Here is a 26,381-nt window from a genome sequence, read left to right on the forward strand (position 1 = left end):
TAACATCCTTATAGAATATGATGTAACACTATAGATCAACTTACCTCAGAATATATAAAGCATATAAACAATTACAGCAATATGATGCAACAAACACAGCAGTGCTACTAATCCAAAATACTCAAAGCTTCATAGAACTGAAACAAACATTTATTTTTAGCTCCATTCTGCTGCTGATACATACTTTAGGTTTCTGAATATTAAACTTGTTGCTGCCTTTCATAGTGTGTAACTTGAAGGCCCTGAGTACTTTCTCCCACACTGAAAACACTGGAATGATAACATTATTTGAACATTACCTAATAAGACTGATTCAGGACAGACATTAGTTATGTTAAACTTTCCTAGCAGTCCTTCACAAACAGGGAACAGTCTGTCTATTCTCTCCATCTGTCAGCTGCTGCTGGCTCTTCCTCCTCCTCTTCCTCACACACTGCTGAGTTTGTCCTGGTGGATCATCAGGGGTGCAAAGCCTCACAGATGATGTGCAGCAGTGGGTCCCTCAGTCTGTCCTCACTCTGGACACTTGCAGTTGTCACACATGGAAATCAAATGTCTGATAAGCTGCAGGATTCAAACACAAGTGTAACTTATAAATACATGTTCATACTTTTATTCCACAATCAGAGAGAAAGAAACAGAGAGAGAGTGCAGGACAGACAGACAGGTGACAGTCTCAGGTGTATACACTGCTACAAAACAGCACAAGAGAAGGAGGATTTAGTGTTTGTGTTATTACGAGTGCTAAACAAGAAGAGTTCCCAGATGGTACAGTGGACACATGTGTGACTCCTGTGATTAAAGCATCTTTCTTTCAGCTTAACGAGTGAACCGTCAGCTCGTTCAAACACACGTTAAAGTCCGTTTGGCTCGACACCACCGAACAGAGGCAGCAATATAACATAGCTAACATTAACAGTGCAGTGAATCCTGCTTGTGCCGTGATATTCAGGACTGCAAACCGAGCAGCATCACTGACTTTCAGCTTGTTGTGTTTGTGGATATATGACTGACTTTAATTATCCATAAAATCATCACATTCTCTGTAAGATTAAGGTCGACTATTGAACGGCGTATATTTGAAAGTAAAGGCTTTAAAACCAAGTTAGTACAAACATCACTAATGTCACATAACTTTGCCGACATGTGGCCAACAGTAATGTTTTAATGTTCTTCATTATTAAACATTTGCACATAAATAGGTGACATCATATTCAGTACTTACTTTTGACAGTTCACTCTTTGGCCGCTCCTCTTCAGCCGTCTGCCGTTTTTTTCAGCAAAATTATCCACACCCACCGCCGCGCTATGAATTGTGGGATATATGGGACCACGAAGTCTACACCGGACCACACTTCAAATGTGGGGAAATGAACGGCACATTTGTCGACCGCATTCGGAGTACACTTCGAATTGGGACACCCTTCGTCGCGTCGCAGTGACGTAATCGGTCTCCAAATGCGCACTACGAAGCGTGCGGTCGCTGGTCGCTCAGCCATAGATGAGCATGTACTGACCGCATCAAAAAGCAGGATGTGGTTTATGCTGTGGCCACCTTTCAATTCAATTTTATTTTATTTATATAGCTCCAAATCAGTTTCGAGACTATTCGATTGTAAGGCAGAGGCGACAATAACACAGAGAGAACAGAGAAAACACCAACAATCAGATGAGCAAGTGCTTCGGAGACAGTGGGAAGGAAAAACGTCGTTTTAATGAGAAGAAACCTCCAACAGAACCAGGCTCAGGGAGGAGCAGCCGTCAGGATGTGAGAGGGGAGTGCGACAAAGTGGATGAGCAGTTGTAATGCTCTCCACTTGTCTCAGATGTGTTGACTTTTTTGCATAATATGCACATTATTCTGTCTCTATATTTATTTGCTGTGATTTGCTATTTGTCAAAGTAACATTGCTGCACTATCCCGGGTCTGTTTGTGTGAGCATTGTGTTGCCGGCTTTGGGCCTGTGAAGTCTGACTACTTCACAGGGAGGAAGACGGGACAAAGACGACTCACTGAGGTCCTGTGAGATTGATTGCTCGCTTCTCGGGTTTCAAAACAACAAGATGGTGAAAATTAAAGAACATTAGAAAGAACATCGAGTGGCTGAAACTACAGTAGAGTTTATTCCACTTATCTCGTGTTCCAGACATTATCTTTCTCTTCCAGTTCTTTCTGACCAATCCCAAGGTAAGACAATAATATGTATTCCTACCACCCAGGCATGTCTGGAAAACCTCCGGCGTATGGCGTGAAGGAGACATCCCAGTCAGACTCGAACCGCCTCAGCTGTCTGGATCAGAGACTCTCATCTGAGTTCCCCGCGGACCCTCCGAGCTCCTTCCTCCATCGCTAAAGCCGAGCCCAGACACCCTGCAGAGGATCTGATCTCAGTCACAACAGTGATGGGGCTGATCACAGGGGGAAATGAGGCGGCTTACAGAGATGAGGTCCTGAGACTGGGTGAATGGTGTGCATCAAACAACCTGGCACTCAACATCACCAAGACCAAGGAACTCATCCTGAACTTCAGGCGGAACAGAACTGCCCCTGCCCCCCTGCACATCAACGGAGAATGTGTAGAGCGAGTGGAGTCCTTCAAATTCCTTGGCGTCCACATCTCTGCAGACCTCTCCCGGGCAGCTAACACCACGGCCCTAGTCAAGAAAGCCCAGCAGCGGCTACACTTTTTAAGGGTCCTCAGGAAGGAGCAACTAAACCCCCCGCTGCTGGTGACCTTCTACAGATCCACCATCGAGAGCCTGCTGACCTATGCAGTGACAGTGTGGCACACCAGCTGCACGGAGGCAGACAAGAAGAGACTGCAGAGGGTGGTAAACACCACAAAAAATCATCGGCTGCCCCCTGCACTCCTTTTCTGCCGTCTACAACTCCCGCTGTCTTAGCAGGGCCAGAAACATTTTAAAGGACACTACCCACCCCAGCTACCATCTTTTCAACCTACTACCCTCTGGCAGCTGCTCCAGATCCATACGGGCCAGAACAAACAGACTCAGGGACAGCTTCTTCCCCAAAGCCATCACCGTACTCAACTCAGACTTGTACAAAAAGTAATCTGCACTGAAATATCATCAGTTCTCTGCCCATCTGTCTCTGTGTCAGCACTGTACTGTGTATTTATATTTATAGTAAGTGTATAGTTACATTATTGTATAGTTTTTATAATGTGCTATAAGCACGTGTGCACTGTTATAGAGCTGTTTCTAATTTCGTTATACTATGCATAATGACAATAAAGGCTTTCAGTTTCATTTCAGTTCAATCCACCTGTGACTCAGCTCATGACCACAGGTGAGGAACAGACACGCACCTCTAAATCATGAACTCTCAGCTCTCGCAGTGATTTTTGTCGGGTTTGTTGAGTGCGTTGTTACTTAGTTGCAAGTCTTTCAGTGTGTGAAGCTCTTTATAAATCAATCAGCACAGCGTCACCTTCAAATCTAACGAGTCTCATTCAGCCCCCAACCCGGCTGCGAGCAAAGTCCCGACAACACGGGCGAAACGAGCGCAGACACACGCAGCGCTGACATCAGTCGGAGGTCAGCGGTCGTAATTAGAGAGGAACAGATCACAGCGGATGATGATGAGGAGGTAATTAGCAGCAGAAAGTGACGAAGGTTTCTTCAATTTAACAGTCAAATGGTTGAAGCTGAAACTTCAGACATGTTGGAGCTTCACACGAGGTCATCGAAACATCCACAGCCGGGTTGGAGTCGCAGTCAGTCTTTCACCTTCTGTTGTGCCATTTGACTTTTGGCTCACGCTCATCTCTGCAGGCTTCCTCAGACCTCAGTGCACTCATGGTAACACTTCCTGGAGAGCATCGGTAAGAAACCCTGGCTGTTCGAGCAGCTGTATGAATATCATCCTAAAGCAAGGCACCCATTTGTACTATCTGATGTTTTATGAAATTTGTAAGCCGGACGAGCCAGTTTGAAATATGTTTTTATGTTTGTTTGAAAGAATAAAGACTAATTCTGTGTTACATCTACACATTAATTTAACAGAAACCACAACAATGTGTCAGAGCAGTGATGACCGAGCTGACGCCTGCTGTTCTGTAGCTGTGTCAGAATAAACTGGAACATAACCACGGAGGGGCGTGGTCTCTGACAAGCCGTGTGTGCGTCTGTGTGTGTGTGTGTTTCTTTCTGTTTCAGTGGAAGATTAATCTTATAGATCTTTTGCCATTGAGCTTCTTGTTATGAACAAACATCAGGAGGTTATTGCTCCTGGCTCTCTGAAGTGAAGAGCAGATCAGAAACAGACCGCCAAAATAAAAGCCTCGCTATACACGGCACAGTGGAACACACACTGAAAAAGATAACCTGCTGGATTCACATGAAACAAATATGTAGATCGTTCACACTCAACAGGGACATGTTTAGTCACCCTTAATCTTCTGTTTAATAACTGCACAACTTTTCTATATTACAAGATTTTTATGTTATTTTTTCACATGACGTCTTTACATCTATCTCATGTCAATATAACACAAAATGTAACAGTCTGTTTTTATTTTTTCAATCCTAAATGAACAATCTTCACTTACATTACATTTGATTATTACTAATTTGATGATGACATCATTAGATATCAATTAGCATTAGCTAACTGGGGCCTTACGTGCGCCTTTCATGTTGCTTGGTAACCAGTCGACATTACCAGTAAAAACAAGTTGCCTCAGTAAAAGTCTATATGTGCATAAAGGGTCTACTTTCTCTCTCCTGGTGTTTGAGCCTTCAAGTGTAGAACTCCACACCACAGTAACGTTTCCAGAGCCAGGCACAAAACAGCGGACGGTGCAGCCCTTCTTTTCCTGCAAAGTCTGTTCCAGGGGGCGGAGCTTCCAGAGAAAACAGCCCTACTTTATTTTTCTGTCTTCATTTATGTTGGAAGTGATAGCAGAGCTGTACGTTTGAATTTGTTTCAGAAATCTCTCAGTCAGAACATGCTATATCATGTTTAGGTGGAAGCTAGCGAGCTAACTTCCTGCTAACTTCTAACTCTGTTAAATGTAATAAATTCTGTTTTCATGGATGCCTGGATGTGAAACTTCATTGTTACACCTGGTAAAGCAACAACGCTGATCATTTTATTAAAGATGAAAGAATTTAGACAGTTTTTAACTCTCAGTGATGCCGCAGTGTTCGTTTGACTTTGGGACCAGAAACAGCTGATGACGTCACACTTAAAGAGCAGATAGGCCGAACATCCTTAAACAATATATAAAAATAATTATCACAACACCAAATTATTAAAAATGATTAACAAATATAAAAAAACTAAATTATGTTTAGAGGAGAAATTTAGTCTAGTCATGTTGTACCGCACAGTACCAAACATTTCAACAAATTTAAAAAGTTTAAATATTTGAAACTGGAATCATCGGTTTAAATACACGTCTGAGCTTTTTAACTTCAACAACCTGGAGCCGAACACTAAGAAAACCAAAGAGGTCATTGTTGACTTCAGGAGGCACTGACTTAGCCCCCCTTTACATCAACGGGGAGCATGTGGAGAGGGTCCACACCTTCTGGTTTTCTTGGTGTCCTCATCTCTGCTGACATCTCCTGGACAGAAAACATCTCAACGGTCATCAAGAAGGCCCAACAGCGGCTGCACTTCCTGAGGGTCCTCAGGGAGTACAAGCTGAACACCAACCTGCTGCTGACCTTCTACCGCTCGTCCATTTAGAGCCTGCTAACTTACTGCATCACGGTATGGCTGCACCAAGGCGGTCAGAGCGAGGCTTCAGATCATTGGCTGCGCTCTCCCCTCTCCCCCTCCCTCTCCCTCTCCCCCCAAACATCATCAAGGACAGCTCCCACCCTGGTTTCAACCTGTTCAGCCTGCTTAACAGTTTCTTTCCAAAGACCATAACCACCCAAAAGTCACACAGGCACCAGTAACACACTCCCTCACCCCATTTTTCCCATTTTCCCTCTATCTACCACCACCAAGAAAAGAGAGATCGTGGAGATATTTATCCCTGATCTTCTCATTGGCTGGATCACTGATATCACTGATGCCATTGTCTCCTGAGGTCTGCAGGATCACCTCACTGTCATTTCCCAGCAAACACTGCGTCGTTAACGAGACAGTTATCATCAGATCCTGAATTATTTGTGACAAGCAGAGTCAATCCGTAATTAGCAAATAAAAACCCAGACGTGCGATAATGCATTGATGCTGAAACATAAAAATTGAGCAAATTAGTAATAATTGAAAGATAAAGCTTGTGTTTGTTCATGGGGATAATTACAGACAGAAACAGAGCTGATGGTTTGGGCGTCGCTCGTACAGATGGAGCTAATTAAAGAAGAGATCACAGAACGTGAAGCAGGACAGAGAGGATGAAAAAGAAAGGAGGGAAGATTTGGCTTCTTTTTCATAACTGTTGCTAATCATCTGTGCTGCAGTTTGTCCCAAACCTGCTGGCGTCATTGTTAATGTCCAATCACGTCCAATCACTACAACGCTGCTGCTGCAAACTGCACACAGACTCAATACAGTCTGAGGAGGAAACACATACATGTTGGCTTTAATCAGGACCTGACGACAGAACAAAGAGTTCATCAGAGACGTGAGAGTCAGAGTGTGAACGCACGCTGAAGCGAGAGGCTTCAGTTTAATCAGACGTCGGAGCAGCTGCCGCCCCCGCTGCGTACCGCCCTCCTCCATTCATCCCGAAGAGGCCGTCTGATCTGAAGCCTGCAGTTTGTTTCATTAACAGGATGCCAGGCGAGTGTTTGGTTTCACTCTGTGGTTTTAACAAAGACAAACAAACAGAAATTTTGTCTTTATGATCAAGAACCCAGCGTGCAAGTGCCAAAGCCTGCACTTCCTCCAATGTCCACTTGGCTGGCTTCAAGACTGAGTGAGTCCCCACAGACATCGAGCAAGTCCAACTCTGGTGGGGATAAAATGTACCTCCCTCTCTAATTTTTTGCGCTCCATCTAGAAAGCGTCCACAGCACAAACAAATTCACTTCCACTTTCAGCGTTAGGGATGGGACTACGTGCAGCGGCATGAGCCGGATCATTTCCTTTCTGACTTTTCATTGAGCTTCGAAACCCCGCTGTGTCTGAGTAAAGAAACAAAGCAGATGGAAAGTGTCAGGAGGCTCAAAGCCTGCAGTTGACTTCTCTGTGCAGAGATATGCAGATGTGGATAAAGGAAGGGTGACGTGCTGCACGGGAGCAGAAAAAGCTTCAAAGCAGACAAATTTCTAAATGCGATGAAATCTACTATTTATTTATAATGTTTATATATAAATATTTATAATGTTTATAGTGTTTACTGATGGGGTATTGTCGCTAATCCGCCGGCCGGAGACACAGCTTTGAACTGGAGAATGAAATCATGTAGGATTTTCAAACTGACAGCACAGGGGCATCGACCTCAAGGTCAGAGGTCAAATTTTCTGAAAATGTCTAAGAAACCTGAGGACAAGGCCAGGTAGAATTTTAGAACAGGTACCATAGGTGTGCTTAGCACGAGGCTGAGGGGAAGCACTGGTCACCAGTAAGTTTGTAAAACAGGCAGCAATTTGTGGCGTAGAACTCTGAGTCTGAGTTAAATTACGTAGCTGATTGAATAGCGTTAAGTGTGGAACAGAGATTTATATATATATATATATATATATATATATATTGTCTCTCCTGATGTTCCTCATGTACCAGTCTATACTAAATCTGATTATACTATACTAAATGACTTTTTAAACTATTTTGTTAATAAGGTCGCTGCCGTCAGGTCTAATATTTCTCCATCATCCTCTCAGTATCACACTGACACGTTGCTTACCTCTGACACCTGGTCCTCTTTTACTCCTGTTACCTTGCAGGACATCAGGGCTCTACTTGGTCGAATGAAACTGACTTCAAGCCACCTTGATGTACTTCCTCCATCATTTTTCATTAGTGTGTTTGACTCTATTGGCCCCTGTATTCTGGAAATAATTAATATTTCTCTTTATACTGGCTCAGTTCCCAGCTATTTTAAACAAGCTATTGTTGAACCAATATTAAAGAAACCAAATTTGGACCCATCTCTTCCAAGCAGTTACAGGCCAATATCAAAATTACCATTGGTGTCAAAGATCTTGGAAAAAACAGTTGCAGAACAACTTAACAACTTTTTGGAGAAGAACAATGTTCTGGACATTTTCCAGTCTGGTTTCCGCAAATTACACTCCACTGAAACAGCTTTACTTAAAGTGTGTGGTGACACTCTGATGGCAGCAGACTCTGGAGAGTACACCGTTCTGGTTATGTTGGATCTCAGCTCTGCATTTTGATACTGTTGATCACAGCATCATGATGAATAGGCTGAAGGACTTGTTTGGGATCACTGGTGTTGTTTTAAATGGTTTATGTCGTATCTGTCTGAGAGATCCTTTACTGTCTGTATCAATCATGTGTTGTCTGAAACATCAGTTCTGCCCTCTGGGGAACCTCAAGGATCTGTTTTAGGTCCTATTCTCTTTTTGCTGTATATACTCCCTCTAGGCCAAATTATCAAACGTTACAGTAATATTTCTTATCATCTCTCTGCTGATGACATTCAGTTATACTGTTCTTTCAAAGCTTCTGAGTTTTATAAATTGTCGTGTTTAAATAATTGTCTGTCAGAAATCAAACAATGGTTAAATGACAGTTTCCTCCAGTTAAATGCAGATAAAACAGAAACCTTGATTATTGCACCTGATCACATGCTCTCAGTTTTTAGACCCTTCATTTCAGTCGAGTCTCAGAAACTTAGGTGTTATATTTGACAGTTCAATATCTCTTGAGAAACACTCAAAACAACTTGTCTGGAACTGTTTTTATCATCTAAGAAACATTTCTAAACTCAGACTGCTGGTGTCAAAGACAGAACTTGAGATGATTCATGCTTTTATCTCTTCTCGTTTGGATTATTGTAACGGTCTTTTTACGTGTCTCAACAAATCAGCTCTGGATCGCCTTCAGTCTATTCAGAATGCAGCGGCAAGACTTTTAACTGGTACAAACAAGAGGTCACACATTACTCCAGTTTTGGCTTTTCTTCATTGGTTGCCAGTAAATTTTAGGGTTCATTTTAAAATTTTAGTTGTAACTTTTAGAGCTCTGCACGGTGAAGCTCCCCAGTATATCTCTGACCTGTTGAAACCTCATGCTTCATCCCGAGCACTTAGGTCTTCAGGTCAGAGGCTACTGGTGGTCCCACGTACTAGGTTTAAAACACGTGGGGATCGGGCTTTTCAGGCACCTAGGCTGTGGAACTCCCTGCCGTTGTCTTTACACTGTCTAGACTCTACTGACTCCTTTAAAAAGCAGCTGAAGACATTTTTATACAAATGGGCTTTTAATTAATTTTAACTTCTATGTCTGATCTTATTGTGAAGCACTTTGTGATTTTTATCTGTGAAATGTGCTATATAAATAAATTTTACTTACTTACTTACTTACTATATGTGTGTGTGTGTGTGTGTGTGTGTATGATTGGATCTCCTGTGTTTGAGAAGGAAAATGTAATTTAATCATCCTTGTTATTAATCTCTGTCTCTCTTTCACAGCCACAGTCTTTATCCTGTCTTCCTTCTCTCACCCCAACCAGTGGCAGCAGATGGCCCCGCCCCTCCCTGAGCAGATGGCCCCGCCCCTCCCTGAGCCTGGTTCCTTCCCACTGTCGCCAAAGTTTGATTGTTGGGCTTGTCTCTGTTTTCTTTGTGTTATTGCAGGATCTTTATCTTACAATATAAAGCATCTTGAAGTGACTGTTGCTGTGATTTAAATAAAATTCAACTGAAAGCATGAGACAGAGAATAATATTGATGATTTGAGAAATACTGAAAAAAGTCACATCATTAAAAATTTGCATAAGAATATTCTTGTAAATATTTTTATGTTTAGTTATTCGAGTTAAACGTTACACTGACTTTGGTACGAACACTAACTGTTGGTGTGAGAGATGGCCTGCAGACGGCTGTTTACTCAGCTCCTCGCCGGAGATGGTCATTCATTACACCAGTTGTTACATTATTTTCACGTTACTCCTTAAAAGGACCATAAATGCCACATAATTAACAGTTAGAGGAACAAATTCCACACACCAACACGAATCCCTGTCCTAACGAGGACACGCACGATCTTTCTCTTAGTATTTACGTACGAACACAAAGCAAAGATGAAAACCGACCCAGACGCATCAGAGCGCCGCCGTGATTCAGCCGTGGACACACGAACAGGTGCAAATGGAGGCTGACTGCTCATCACTGCTTTGTTACCTGCTGCAGCTTTAACACCACTCTGTGCGTCGGTGCTTTTGCACAGTAACTGTAACAGTAATGTGATGGCTCCACCACTCTCCTCCACCCAGCACAGACCTGAAATCAGCTGATTGTAGCGCAGGAAGAAAACATTCCTGTCCACACAGCGTGCAGATACCTGAAGAGCCTTTGTAACACGAGTAACTATATAATTGTAACTGTAATGTGATTACTGAATTTACTGCAGTAATGTTACTGAAAAAGGTCATGTGATTCATTTAGAGGACTGTCTGGTACTTAAGAGATATTCTTCCTCATTTCCTGTTGTGCACAGTCTGCACTGATCACTCACCGAACACACATGATTACATATGATTACATCACACATCACAATAAAAGCATCTTTCAGTCGTCCTGAACTCTAACTGGAAACTTCAGTCCCACGCTGACTTCACGGAGCAGCTCTCTCCGTCTCATCTTTCACCCTGTCAGGCCACCTCTGCGCTCCACACGTCGACTGAACGCGTGTTTGAGTCGCTGTCACGCCTGCTGCTGTCAGCGCTCTTTGATTATTTCTCTGCCGTCGAGGATACAAGCGAGATCAGGCTCATCTCGTCCTCGCTGGATCTTGGCAGAGGTCTTTCTGCATGTTAAACTCAGTCAGCTGCGTCACAGATTCAATTTGAAAGTTGCACAAACATCTGTGGAACAAACCGCCTTCTTCAGGGACCGCTTCAGACCGCAGGGACAACAAACGCACGCCTTTATCCTCCTAAAACTTAAATGTACACCAACTGTGCCGAGCAACCTGGATTACAAAAATATCAGGATTTACAATGTGTGGTGTGATTTACACCAGTGTGTCCTGTTCAGCATCATTTCCTGGTTATACTGCAGCCTGCACTGCGCCTCTCCACTCCTCCTCAGGTACAGAACATGATCTGTGGGTAAAATCTCCGTCTGCAGGAAAGTCTCTGACTGCAGCCCATTCGCTTTCCTTCCTGCAGCAGCAGCAGTTAAATGAATTCCTGCTCCCCACCTGCAGGCGTTCCTCCATCAGCCCTTCCCACGATGCACCTGTACAGCCTCCAGCTCAGAACCAATCACAGCAGAGGAAAATGAAGCTGCACAAAGCTGGTGTGAAATTCACTTTAACCGAGGTCTGGGCTTTTTATCTGAATCCCTTTCATCTAGTTTCACAATGACAAAGAAAATGTTTTGTCTGAAGGAGGCTCAGAGCTTCCACGCAGACAGCAGCCGGCCTGCAGCCACACTCCTCGTCTCAGAGTCTGTCTCAAATCCTTACAAACTTCAAACCGGCCAAAGATTCTGATCATGCGTGAAGCGGTTTGATCCGACACTGAAGAAATACCCGAAACGTCACGAACGACCAAAAACTAAGCTGAGCTTTGCAAATGTGTGGTCAGAAGAAAAGGAGACAAGGTCCAAAGGCAGAACATGACCTGAGACACACATCATCAGCCTGATAAAAATAACTATAATAACCAATAACAACTATTTTAATTCTATTTTGAAAATACAAAATTTATGCACCAGTCAAAAAGGAATATTAATACAAACACTGCTCATGGGGCCCTTAAAAAGTTACCAGATGTCAGATTTGCAGTCGTAGCCCTGGTGGCTCAGCACCTCTGGGCTCATGTAGTACGGAGTCCCTGTGAAGGTGGTGGCCAGGTCACATGATCCCATCAGCAGGCAGGAAACACCAAAGTCACCTGGAAACATGAGAAGCATCATCCTGATGACTGATCTGCTGTTAAACTGAATCTGAACATCTAAAGAACCTGCAGAAGGTCCGTGAACACCTGGACCTGCACACACCAAACACATGCTCTGTGTCACTGTGGGCCGATACATCCCACAGACACTGAACGGTCCACAGACCTGCCTTATCCTCACCACGCTTTGATATGTGCAGAAATCATAAAGAATCAATGAGCTGTCCCACAGGCAGTGAAGGTTTCCAGCACCACGCTTCAGACCCGGTTTCAGCCTCTCCTAAGCTTCAGGTTTGGCCTGACTGATTTACCCGCTTCCCTCCAAGTCTTCTGCTTTTTTGTTCTGTCTATAAAGAGCAAAGCTGCATTATTCACCTCCAGCAGCCCTCAAACAGCGACAAAAAGCTCTTCAGAGCTCGACGTGGGAACATCACGCACTGTGACAACAAAGAGAGCACCTGAGCCGAGACGTCAGAGGTTTAAATAACTTCTGTAGGAGTAACGGAGCGACCGGAGCCGCGGAGAGTCAGAGACACTCGGTCACTCAGCTGTGAAACACACAACGAACATTTAAAGTTGGAGAACGTACTAATCCAATGGAAATGGACCAGAGTGTCCGCTACTGACCCTGACAGCTCCAAAGCAACAGCCAATGAGTGAATGAGCAAATCTGAGGATACAGATCTAGAACTTCTAATTCTACGCTGATGTATTTGAATATCTGATTAACATAGGGCTGATCATGACACAGTGAGATAACACCTTTACTGATAGATACTGGAAACCACTAACTGTGCCAACACGTCAAACTTAACGCCGCTCACATGACTGCACAGTAGGTTTTGTCCCACAGATCTGCAGCGTCTCTGTGGAGTCGGTGCTCCGTGTGTGCAGCTGGTAAACTAAACTGCCATCACAAAGTTCTGGTTCACGTCCAAAACTGCAGACGGCAGCAGCAGCAACAATCTGCTGACTTTACACTCCACACACTCAGTGTAAATCCACTTCCTCCTGTGTTACTACCCACTCGTTAGCTGGAAGCACGCTTCTATTTGTGGCCCTGTTTGTTGTTGTTGCTGTTAGTGAGAGGAAGAAGCCCTTTTAGGCAGCAGACAGTTTTGTAATACACGCACAAACGTGAGGAAAGTACCGCAAGCCTTTGCAGCAGCAGCAAAAGGAGGACGCTCACCGATTTTAACGAGGTTTCGTTTCAGGAAGATGTTCTTGGCCTTCAGATCTCGGTGGAGGATCCGCCTGCAGAGAGCAGCACAGCGGATTTAAAAGCAGGTTTCAAACTGAAGCCACTTCAATCTGCAATCATTTGTTCTAATATTAAACAGCTACAGATTTTACTGTTTTTGTGACTTTTTGTTGTCACCTAGAATCTCATTAAACCACAAAAACGTGTTTCTACTTAACTACCAGGTGTCAGGTAGATAAAACATGTGGAGCAGATTCGCTTCAGAAACAGGACAAACATATAAAGCTAAAGACGACTTTAGAGGAAATAATAGAAAACTCTGCACCTGTCATGTATGTAGCGAAGGCCGAGCAGGAGCTGGATGAGCCAATCAATGACCTGGCTTTCAGGAAGGCTCCGCCCAGCTCGTCTCACCTCTCCTATCTTACAGTCCAGATCCCGATCCTGAGGGCACAGCGAGGAGGAAATGATGCGTCTCTCATTCAGAGTCTGCTGATTCTAACATGAATGAACAGTTTTTGGTGGCCTGCAGCAGCTGGATCCACGCCTGCTTTAAATTCCTCCCACGTTTAGTAACTTCACGTGTAAAGTCAAGTGAAACGGCCTTGGACTGAAGCGCATGTGTCATTACACTTCACTCCACAGTAACAGCTCCTGAGTGGCTCAGTCTTTCTTCTCAGCTGAGCCTGAAAATCAGCTTCTGTGTGAAATGAAGGAAGCTTTGACAGCAGACCAGTTTGGGAACGCCTGCAGCTGCAGCCAGAAGTCAGAGAGCTAACGTGCGGCTGAAGCTTCAGCTACAGGTCGGTACTGCTGTTCGCTCTCAGCTCCTGGGCGTGTTCACGTTCTGTCAGACTGATGCCATTAAAAGAAGCCGCACCAACTGCCAGCAGCAGTTAACTGTAACCCGTCCACTGATGTGCCGACGATTATAATCAGATTACTGAGATATTAAAGGAAAGTTCAAATGTGACATTTACGTTGCTGTGATTCCAGCTTTGTTTGTTCAGTTCTGGATTTTATAAGACGATGTGATTTCCTGTTTTTTCTCTGTCAAATCAGATTTTTCTGCTCACTCTATCAGGCTGAAGCAATGCCCCAGAGTCCTCCACAGCTCTGCAGGGGATTGTGAGTAATGGGGTGAACAGAAACAGTAGCTCTTAAGATCTCCAAAGGCACAGCCTGTTCATGTTTAAGTGTGTTGAATTACACTAAATCCTCACAAAAGGCCTAAATATTGTTCAGTCTGTGTGTTTGTAGAACAGAAAACCAGCCGGTTAGCAGCACAGAAGCACGGCAAGCTTCGTGAACTGTTCTGCAGCAGTGATTCAAATCTTCTGGAGATGCTGAAGGAGGCAAGGGGGGGGGGGCTGGGTAGTGAGGGGGGAGGATCGCCGTCAGGTGACGTAAACGAGCGGGCGAGGGGGATACTCCGAGTGTGGGAGGCAGAGAAAAACACGAGTGGAGATGAAGGCAGCGTGAGATTCATTAGTGGAGAGGCTGAGTGTGAAGACGGCACCTGGTGTCATCGAGACAGCAGGCGTGAAAGATGGAGAGGAGGGAGGGGCGGGGGGTTCAGTTTCAGGCTGTTGCTTCATTGTGTCTTTATCAGACAGAGGGACTCTCCGCAGGCCCAGCATTTGCTGATGCAAACCTGCAAATCTGCAGCTTTTGTCACGGTTGCTTCATTCTTACTTCCTCATGTGTTGTGACTGAGGTGAGGATCTGTTTTTGAAGAGCACGGCGGCCCCGAACAACGAGAACACTCGGTTTCACTGCAACGTCAAACAAACCAGACATGCAGGTGTAAGAAACGTAAGACTGGGAGGCATTTTAAACCCGATAAGGAACAAACTCTAACAGCTGCGTCGGGCAGGTTGGCTTAAGGCAGCTTGAACTCTGCACATTACAGAAGGACAGCGAGTTAGCGCTAACCCATGTTCCCGTGGTAGATGACCGAGAGTTTGAACCCACATCAGGCGTGTCTCCCACAAACAGGCAGTGTTTTAATCAGGCCTCAAGCTCCAGGGCTGAAAATGGGAACCATGCCTGCAGTGGGGGAAGAACAGTCAACCCAAGCATGCTGAAATGCTACCAAAGCTGGCTAAAAGAAAAGACTTTACCACCATATGTCTCTTTGGGACTTAAAATGCTCATTCAAACAAGCTGGTGTAGTTAGCTAACTTAGCTACTGTGAGTGATCTACATTCAGCTATAAATAAGCAGCAGAAAAGCAAAGCCTGCAGTTCCTCTAATGTCCACTTGAGGCTCCAACAGTGAGGTTAAAACAGGAGCAAACAAAGACTAGTTTGACCTCTGCAGCTACTTTCCCTCGGTCATTGCAACTGTTTTAAATCCTTCACACGTTCGTTTTTTTAAGACTCGATGGTTGCATTATTGGGGGCGTGGCCTCTTTAACTGGCGGCCGACTGTAACTGCTGAACGCTGAAGGTCCAACTGAATTTACTGAGATTATTTTTGTTAAGTGAGGTTTTGGATCAAAGGGATTCAGTCTTCTGGACAACTGGAACCTCTCCCTGTGAGTGCTCCTGGTTCCTGTTACCTGGCAGTACTCTGTGATTATGCAGAAGGCGTCTCTCTCCAGGAAGCTGTGGTAGAAGGTCAGTATCGCTGGGTGGTGCAGCTGAGACAGCAGCTGGGCCTCCTGAGTGGCTCTAACCGTCTCGTCGGGTCGAAGGTCACCCAGAGGAATCTGCTTCAGCGCCTTCCTGGATGAGAGAGACAGGTCAGAGGGACGTTCTGCAGGTGTGAAGCACCTGTTTACTGATGACGTTCATGATGTTCACGGCAGGGAGCTTTTAGAAAAGTTTCAATGTGAACCAGTGCCTTAAAGTTGCGTACTGGGTAAGAACTTTGTGGAGCGATGATATTTCTGCAATAAAAACTCGTGGTCACATCCAGAGGGAGAGCGCAGAGACTGCTAATGTCAGCACCAAGCTAAAAAACTGGAGCAGTGTGGTCTCAAACCTCCGTCCTCCCCCTCAGGGAGGTAATCAGCTGCTGCTCACCGAGCAGGCCGTCTCTCCTGCTCTTGTTAAATTGGTGAGCAGGTCAGCAGGTGAAATGGAGGCTCTGGTTTATTAGCTCCCTGCTCTCACCCCCTCGGCTTCACTTTCTGCTGTGAAGACAGCAGAAACACAGCATGGGGTCAAAGTGGAAATTTCTCAGTTAAAATACGACCTGCTTACTGTGATTATGTGATTTTACTGGCCCAGACACGTGCTGTAGTAACTTTGGTATCTTAAAACACCAGTAAGACGGTTTATTTTCCACTCGAGGCACTGTTCAAAACTCTTTTATCCCATCTTATTTATCGCATACGAGCCCCTCGATAAACGTCTGGGTGATTGATGATGTCATCACAGACAGCTGTGGGTTTGCTGTCAAAGCAAAAACTCCTGGCCTGAAAACGGAAGCCAGCTTAGAAGCACCAACATCTGCACTTCCTGTGATGTCAGAAATAAAACAGTAAACAGTTTTGGCCTGTACGGCGAGTTTTCAGCTTCAGAGCAGCTGCGCGGCAGCTTCATGTTGTAACTCATCAGTTTAAACTTCATTAAAATGAGGAGTTACAGCATCATGTTGCAATATGGCACGGCGGTGACTGTGTCCATCCTTTATGTACAGTCTGTGGGGCTGCAGCAGAGCAGTGGCGTGTACTTTAGTAAAACTCCACTCTTGTTTTATCATTTCTTGTTTTCATGTTTTGCTTTTGTCATTTTAATTAATGCAGGGATCAGGTCACATTTCCATTTACCTGTCACATTATTGTTTCCTTTCTTCCTTTCTTAATCTTTTCTCCTGAGAAAAGGCAAAAATTTAAATAAAACAAGAGCGAGCTGTTTTTGAAATGTCATCTTGAACCCACCTAAACCTTTTAGCTCAGGGATCGGGGGTGTCGTTGTCTCCGCGCCGCAGCTGCAGACCTCTCCGCGGTGCAGCTTTTCATGTTGGGATGCGCGTCGCTGAGGAAAACAGCTGGATGCTGTCGATGCTGACGACACATCAGTGATGTGAATGAGCAGAGTGTCAGTCATCATCCAACTGACGCACACACTCACACTCAGAGACACACACTTCCATGACTCTGTAATCTCAGAGCTTTGATTCATAAAGCAGAACAGAAGGATCAAAGAGACGTGAGCTCTGATTTCATCCTGCACACGACTGAAAGCAGGAGAGGCGAAAAGGCTTTGTGCTGCTTTTCAGTCTTTTGTAGTTTTTAGCCTTTTTGTGCTTTTTGTGTGTCTTTTTGTTGCTGCTTTGGTTTTTCTGAATGTTGTGTGCGTCAACTTGGATGAGCTCAGAAACCCTCCCGTGCTGTGAATACACTTCACTTCAGTACTTAAACATTTACTCAGGATTATTCCACAGAAACTAAAACAGCAAAGTAAACTTCCGTCTGCACTCTGGTGCTCGTCTTTGCATCAGACAAAAGGTGAAAAATGAACCCAACACACCTTTAACCTGAAATATTTTTAATGCCCAGCAGGGGGCGACTGCTACCAAAAGGCTTCTTGTCTTGTAGAGGTACACGGTCCTCTGTGGCCTCACTAACACTGTGCTGATTTGCATCACACTGGATAAAACATGACGTCCATCGATTTGATGAGAGTTCAGTTATGTCATCATCCTATGGATACACGAAACAAAGTCAGGGCACGTACATGTGGGGATCATCTTCTCTGTCCCACCAGAAAATTATTCAAAAAGTTCACGACTGATTCGAACCTGCAGCTTGTTAGTTTCCTGTAACAGAAATGCAACAACTGGGTCTTTACTACGAACTTATTTGAATGTGATCACAGCTGTCAGACGCGGAAGTTAAATCCATCCATGCATCCGCTTCTCTTTTTCAGGGTCGCGGGGGCGCTGGAGCCTATCCCAGCTGTCATAGGGCGAGAGGCGGGGTACACCCTGGACAGGTCGCCATGTCGCAGGGCCAACACACAGACAACCATGCGCACTCACATTCACACCTACGGCAATTTAGATTAATCGATTAACCTCTCCCCACTAACTGCAGACGGTGGGAGGAAGCCGCAGTACCCACAGAGAACCCACGCAAACACGGGGAGAACATGCCAACTCCACACAGAAAGACCCCGCCCTGATGGTGGAATTGAACTCAGGACCTTCTTGCTGTGCGGCAACAGTGCTAACCACCGTGCCCTAAAACGATCTAGGGGATCTATAATTTACGGTGGCCCTGAGAGGCCAAACGGACTGCAACTTAAGAAAACACCAGCAATAAGAAAAACGCTGCAAAAGCACACTGGTCCGTCGGCTTATTGTCTCCCCAGAAACACTTCCCTTGTGCTTTTGGAAATCTATTTGTTCCTATTTCCGTTTTTGTTTTTTCTGTTTCCTATTTCAGGATATTTGAATCCATTCAGTTTACGGAGACAACAGGACACTCCCACTGATTTCTGTTAAAGCCGCTGTCTTCAGCTTCATCTTTACACTTAGAGGGTCAAAAATGTGAGCCAACACAGGGGAGAAGCTTCCCGTTCAAAGAACAACCGGCTCAGCGGCGTCGTTACTGCCTTTGATTTCACGTTAAAGCCAAAAGGCTGCTGGGAAATCAAATTCACAGCCTGAATTTATAATTTATGGGCAAAAAAATCTATTTCATTCAGTTCTTTGAGCCCTCACTGTGATGTGCACTGAGAGGGGCTTCTCTTCAGCTGCTCGCCGAGCTGGGAGCGCCGACCGTCCGTTGCTATGCAACTACGGAGAAAGGATGTTCGAAGTGCGACGCTCAGACACTCCTGAGTTTGTGTGTGTCTTTGTTTGGCTGAGAGCAGAGAAACACAAGCTCCGACCCCGAACTGTAAACCAGAACGAGACCAGAGAAGGAAGAAAGGAAGGAAGAAAGGAAGGAAGAAAGGATTTCAATCAGAAGTCATAGAGAGATTCGCAGTCACTCAAATGAACTCTGACCCTGACAGTCAGCAGGAGACACACCCACCAGCAAACTACAGTAACATGAAGTAATTTACTTAAATATAAAGTTGAAGTAGTTCCTTTTATTCGGACTCCACGATTTTCATCTGGTGACATCAAACATGACGTTCTGTTTGTAATAAAAGCACCAGAGGAACAAAAACTCTACACCACAAGGCTCCGGCTGGATTTGAACTCAGGACCTTCTTTCTGTGAGGCAACATTAAGAACAGAAACATGTTAGTGAGCAAGGTGAGCAGAGGTTACAGAGGCCGAGGGCGGAGCCAGGTGAGATACACAAGCTTACAGCTCAGGGTTCAACCCCATAATCCCAGACCACCAACGTGGAGCAGGAGCTGCTCCTCCACCCTCCTCAGTGGAGAGCGTGCTCCTCCTGCCAGGTGTTTGTATCAGGGGCCACGACTGAGAGCAGGAAGGCTGCACTGAGGGTCATTAATACCCCCCCAAAAATCACTGGCTGCCCTCTGACACACCTGGAGGCCATCGCCAGATCCTCCTGTCTCAGGTAAACCAGGGCCATCACAGGTGACCCCGCCCACCTCCTGTTTGACCCACTGCTCTCTGGTCTGCGCCTCAGGTCAGTCGGGTGCCACACCTCCAGACTCACTAACAGCTTCTTCCTCCACCCCTGTCCACCAATCTGAACCATGGTCTGAGTGACCCTCATCACTCAGGACACTCACACAGATTCTATTAACTCTTTGTACTGATTTCAAACACTCCTGCTCCTTTCTCCTGCTTTTTTATTTATTCCTGTTGTCTAATATGTCTATTTTACTCCTGCACAGTTGCTGTTGAGCATAATAAATTGTTGGTAAGAGAACAAATCGTTTTGATTGACTTTTCAGACATAAATGATTCAAACACGTCACCAGATGAAGCTTCCTCTGGCCTGCTGTGACGTTCCACCTGTCCCTCAGGCGATCATTTTATCTCAATGCATCCTCCAGCGTCTGAGCCTCTCTGAGAGGCCGCCCAGCTGCTTCCTGCTGAAGGGAAAGCTTAACAGGAAGTGGATAAATCAGCACAACAGGAAGTAAGATTTTAGAGCCTCAGCAGGCTGGACGAGCACAGGCAGCAGTTTGAGACATTTGAGCACACTGATCAATCACTCAGGCAGATTATGAGTTCACAGGCCATGAGAGAAATGATGGGAGTATTATTGGGCTGTTCTAAAAGCTCCCTGAAACGTCTTCAGTTGAACCAAAATGCCACAGCAGGCGTTTTTCTTCTCATTGGCTTCCTGTTAACTGCAGATTTCTTTCCACATGTAGTCCTGAATAATCAGGATCATAACATTAAAGACCTCACAGTTCCTCATCAACCTAATAAAGGACTTCTTTCTCAGACTGCTGATTTATTTGTGGTTTCGAGAGTTTCTAAAAGTAGAACAGGAGGCGGAGCCTTCAGCTTTGAGGAGCTGCTGCAAAGAAACCCAGACTGAGGAAGATCAAGAATAAGACTCCGAGGACCCAAAGCAGGTGTGTACAAACCTTTGGAGCAGATCTCAGGTGAATTCAGGAAGTTTGTGCTGAACGCACCTGAGCGTGTTGTGTCGGGGACTGAAAACAGAAACTCCAGGTGTGACAGAGACAATGGAGGTCACACAGCTGCTCCTAAAACCTCAGAGGAGACGAGCTCAGGCGAGTCACTGCTTGCATCATGTTGTCTGTGTGAGAGCGTCACTGTCAAAGCCAGAAGTATGTGGACACGTTTGTATTCTGGGTAAACTGTGTGAATGCAGCGCTGCTCGACTATGACATCCATGCTGCTGTTGGCTGCATTTGAAACGTTCTTCCTGGCTTTCAGGAGCAGAAGATAAATGAGATTCTTTTTCGATGCTTTAAATAGAGCCGGCCTGTAGCTTAAATGGGTCAGCAGCAAGCTGCTTGGGGAAATTGTTAAATAATGGTTGAACAAAGAAAATCATTTACAAAACAGCTTCCTGATATTAAACACTCACAACAGCACAGAATACAACTCTACACATCAAACACCAGCAGGATCCACGCCTGAGAGCCTGGTACGCTTTTCACAAAGGTGTCTGTTATACAGCAGGTGTGCATCCATCCACTCATTCATCCATCTGACCATCCAACAGTCCATCCATCCGTCTGTCCGTCTATCCATCCATCTTCTTCTGCTTATCCAGTTATTTTAGTACCAGTAAAATTCTCTTCAATTTGCTAGAATTAAAAATATTTTGAGTCTGTTGATGTTTTTCTTTCAAAAATTAAAGTCACTATTGTCAGCAGTGGTTATTGTATCATAATTGTGCACACAAAGCTTTAGTAATCCTAACGTGGCTGCAGACTGGGCCGGGTGCACAGCTGTAAAAATAAATCACTATGGTTTCTAGATTTTAAAAAAAAATGGTTTCACAGCTCAAAATGTATTAATTAGACATAAAGTTTGGTAACACGATCAGATCCACGTCTCAGGCTTGTCAAGTTTCTCTTTGCAAATGGAAAAACCAGAAGACCAGACCACGTGTGCATTTTTAACCGTTATGTTCTCCATATTTTACACTTATTCTAATACCACTGTGAGATTCCCGGGAATGCCATCCAACAATGAACCACTGCATCCTGTGAGTGTCTGCAGATGAAAATGTAAAAACCAGTATCTGAGACACATGAATTTTAAAAGCAAGCATTTTGTAAGAGAGTTTGGAGAATTTGTGTCCCACTTTTAGGTTTTCTGGTTGTTTGGAGGTGTTTCTTCTTCTGTTCTTTGTCTCTGGAGAAAACGCTAAAGATAAAAAAAAAAACAGACTGAAGCATCTTTAATCAATCTTTAACTTTCAGTAAGCAGAAAATAATCTCATCCCATGGGACTATTCATTTTTTATGTGTTTCATTCCCTTTGAACCTACATACAGTTTTAATCAACAAAAACATGTCCAATAGTTTCTACATCTCTGCTACCAGAAGCTTCCTGTGCATGATTTGCATCTTTGTCCATGAGGCCTTCTTCTGTGGACATTATCCTGTCAAAATATACATTTTTGGGCAAAGTTTAAATTTAACATCAGATGGTCGCACATTGATATACCTTTATTAGTCCCACAAGGGGAAATTTCATTAGGTTTGTGGGCAAAGTTTCTGGATCTTGTACTCATGACAATCTTTGCTCCGTCCTCAGTGTGACTTTGTCTGCTTCCTGAAGATGAAAATAAATGTAAAAGATCAGTTTTCAGTAGATCCAGCATTACAGAGACATGAGGAAGGGCACGCGCAGCGACTTCTACACAGAGATGTAACATTTAAATCCTGCTTTCGACTTTTATGGACGTGTTCTCACAATTTTTTGGTCACACTTTGTACGACCTGCTTTCCACAAGGATCTTTACTCAGATTTCACTGGTGAGGCTTTATGTCCAGCTTTTAACTCATGGTAAAAATTAGAGATGTGCATCCCTCGTTAATTTAAAAATGTGGCAATTATGCTTCTACAAATTGCTTCTACAAGGACTTTGATTTAACTTGTCAACTATTCAGACTGAATATTGAACTGAAATTCACTCTGTTAGCTCACAATAAACTTCTGACTGTAAACCATCATCATCATCGTACGGTTGCTCTGATGAATCCTGCTCTCTGCTTTGTTTTCAGTAAAGACAAAAGTGTGCTGAAAGCTTCTTTTCAGAGTTTCCTCCATCTTGATAACAACACTCAGCCGTGACATGTGCTGCACTTCTGTTGCCATGGAAACCGCATCCAAACGGATAGAGGGGTCACGTACCTGGGGCGCTTACCGTTTTCATTTTGTCCTCTAAACTCTCATTTTTTCCACCGTAATCGAGCGGAGCGCTCTTCCTCACTCCCGACGTGCGACACACGGCGAAAACCAAGAAGGCGTGAGGCCGAGTTCGTCTCTGGCACACGGAGTTGTCAGAGATTTATGAGCAAACGCTGACACGTCGATCAGGCCACCCAGTACCAAATTTATCAGAGAGGGAGAGGCGAGAGGGGGGAGGAGGTGAGGAGAGGGGGGTGAGACCTGTCAGATGGTGAAAAGGGCAGAGATGACGACTCTAAACAACGGCTCACCATCTGCTTTCTGACAACACAAAGACTTCTCACGGTCGGCTTCTTTCTGAATGACGCCCTGCAGAAAGAGTCAGAAAACCGTCCTTCAGCGGCGCCGCTTCCTGAGCCAGCGCCCCGCAGCCACGCAGCACTCGACGGGCCACATGCACCGCCATTAGAAAAGTTTGTTTTCAGTCAGACAGCACAGGAAGTTCAGCGCAGAGACTAGATTCTTTTTACTAAACTGTTTACTACAACAAAGGGTGAAGCCAGATTAGAAAAGGAGCGAACGAAGGCTTTTAAAATTATTTTCAGCCACAATCTGCTCTTAAGCTGACACTGGCTGTGACGTCGCCCACTCATGGAACCTTCTTGAATCCTCGACAGTGTTTTGAGACCAAACATGATGAGAAAAGTTGGATATCTTGTAACGTACCGGGCCTGCGACCTGGTATTTGTAATTACATTTTTTCATTATTGTTGTTCATGGTTTTGGTTTTGGTTAGGGATTCAGCGTTTAATCTCTGCTCCTGTGTCTACTCTGTGCTTGACCCGTGTCCCACCTTTCATGTCATGTTGTCTCATGTTGCATGTCTTGAGTCTGAGTTTGGTCTGTGTGTTTCCTGTTTTCTTTTGATAGTCCTTGTCCCACATCAGCGTATCTAGTGTTGCCTCCCCTGTCTCGTTGGGTCTGATTAGTCCCCGCTGTGTTCCCACCTGTTCCCCATCCTGCTCGTGTTTTCCTCTGTCTGTCATCGTGTCGTACCCTGACAATGCTGTGTTTGTCCCTCTGTGTTAGTTCTCAGTTCCTGGTTTGTTTTCTAGTTTAGCTTTGTATTCGATGTGAGTTTTCCAGCAAGCTGCCGTTTTGAGTTTATTCCTTCGTCTTGCGTCGTGCACACGGGTCCTCACCCTGCCTGCCACACAGCACAACCACGACAGATATGACTAAGAAACAAAAATCTTCTTTTTTAATCGTCCCTTTGGCTCCAACTGGACCATAATTTACTAAATGAACACGATTTCATAAAATAGGAGCTGTTATATTCACTGCCACCAGGGGGAGACGCCTCCCAAAAAGAAGTCTGAAGAAATGGGAGATAACGCTGCTGCTCACTTGATCTATGGCTCTATGATACTGTTTATTATGGTCCCCTTAGAGTCAAAACCGATGTTACCAGCATCCATCTGGCCCTTCTGGATTCAAAACACTGGTAGCCACTAGAATACGTCACCTCGCCCGTGTCGGCTGTATGCTGACATAAAACACAGACGTAACAGAGGGAGGTATGATGGCGAGTCGCACAAGCCTGGCTTCATGGACACTTTGGTCTGCACCACACTCAAGTTTGTTGGCGTTCCAAAGAAAAACCTGTCCTTCCTTCTGAGCTCTGAAGCTTTATTTATTTATCGCTTAGTTATGAGACTCAGTCTTCCCCTTAAACAAACAGAGGATTAATTTAGCTTCTTTACGAATCCTCAAAATCCCTCCTCAGTGCTCGCCCTGTCCGAGTGAACCACAGAGCCCTTCATTGTGAGCATGTCCCTGGATAACACCTCTAGCTAAACACCGTGAACCGCCGACAACAGCTGAGGGCAGAAGATGGATTGGGGGCTGCAGCTAGCCTTTATTAGAAGGACTTTCAGGAGATAACAAGGACAAAGAGGAGCATAAGCAGGAGGCGGCAGGGGGGCAGCACCTGAGATTGAGCATCACGCTCCAGATTGATCCAAACGGTAAAAACAGCCGAGAGCTATGAGCTCAAATGTGTGAGAGTAAACATGCAACAGCACCAAAGGTCTATGGACATCTGAGGGCACAAATATTAACAGCTCCACACTCATCACAGCAATAATTCAATTTTATTTATATAGCACCAAATCACAACAACACTCGCCTCAAAGCTCTTTATGGCAGAAGGTACGGACCCTTTAATAACACAGAGAAAACCCAGTCCTGGTGGTGACGGCGGGAAGGAAAAACTCCCTTCTAACAGGAACGAATCCATCTTCATGGGCATGAATGTCGTGGTCATTTTGGCTTTTTAATCATTTTCTTTAATCTGTTCTTTTCCTGCACTGGAATGACTGTACAGCATACATGATTTTAAAAAGCAGGAATTTGGTACACAAATTTGAAATTAGTTTAGATTTCTCTACTCCACACAGCATGGACATGTACATACAGCCCCACTAACAACCACCAACAAGCTTCTGGCCACGCTGAGCTGGTTTCTTGGCACAGACCTGAGTTTTGAGTACAGGCCACAAATTTTAATTCAGCCATATTCAAACACACATCAGAACTGGTTTTGGAATCAGGCTAACAATAAATGGTCCTCCCCGACCTCAACGCTGTTAAAACACAGGTGAACTACACTTAAAAGCCGAATCTGTCCCAGGGAACAATCATCTTTAAATGAACCTAACCAATCGTGTCACGGTCCTGGTCAGTGTTTTGATTATTTGATTTCATCATGCTTTATCGTTACTAGTCTTTTGGTTTATGGTTCTGTGTTTCTAGCTCTAGCAGTTCTTTGTTCTGTGATTTTAGTTCTTACGTTTTGTTTCTGTGTTCCCTTTGATCGGTGTCCATGCCTCTTCCTGTTGTGTTTCCTGTTTTATTTTGATAGTTCCTGTCCTGTTTGCAGTGTGTCTGGTTTTGCTTCCCTTGTCTCGTTCAGTCTAAGTTCTCCGAGCTGTGTGTCCCCCCGTCTCCCGTTCCCTGATTACTCTGGTGTCTATTTAAGCCCTGTGTTTTCCTTGCTCTGTGTCATGTTGTACCCTCATATCCGGCTGTGTTCTGTCTGTTGGGTAAGCCTTGTTATGATTCCAGTCTAGTTAGTTTTCTGTTTGTTTGCCGTCCAGCAAATAAAGCTGAGTTTACATTGGCCGTCTTGAGTCCTGCACTTGGGTCCTGCCTGCCGCACACAGACGTGATAATTCTGCTGAGAAGGTGGACAAAAATCCCAACAGAAGTCTGGTCAAGGTGCAGCTTCCTAATGAACGTTTAAACAAATATTAGCTGTACGTTCACTCTGACCCCGTTTGCTTTAGAGAAAATCCAAAATAATGAAAAGATTTTTAAAAATCAATTCTTGTTTTATAAAGTCATTAAAGATTCCAACATACGAAAATAAATGTTCA

The 26,381-nt window shown here is 44.6% G+C and overlaps 1 protein-coding gene across 2 annotated transcripts in view; it reads right to left on the bottom strand.

The window, feature by feature from the left end:
• Nucleotides 1–26,381, bottom strand: part of nek11 (NIMA-related kinase 11) — a 71,447-nt gene that overhangs the window by 34,873 nt on the left and 10,193 nt on the right. For both annotated transcript variants that reach the window (XM_063487985.1, XM_063487986.1), the window contains exons 3-6: nt 15,779–15,944; nt 13,541–13,659; nt 13,204–13,268; nt 11,885–12,011 (exon numbers count right to left, since the gene is read on the bottom strand). In XM_063487985.1, the coding sequence (XP_063344055.1) occupies nt 11,885–12,011; nt 13,204–13,268; nt 13,541–13,659; nt 15,779–15,944 (477 nt within the window). The remainder of the gene's footprint in view (nt 1–11,884; nt 12,012–13,203; nt 13,269–13,540; nt 13,660–15,778; nt 15,945–26,381) is intronic.

This window comes from Pelmatolapia mariae, linkage group LG10_11 (assembly GCF_036321145.2).
Source record: "Pelmatolapia mariae isolate MD_Pm_ZW linkage group LG10_11, Pm_UMD_F_2, whole genome shotgun sequence".
NCBI lineage: Eukaryota > Metazoa > Chordata > Actinopteri > Cichliformes > Cichlidae > Pelmatolapia > Pelmatolapia mariae.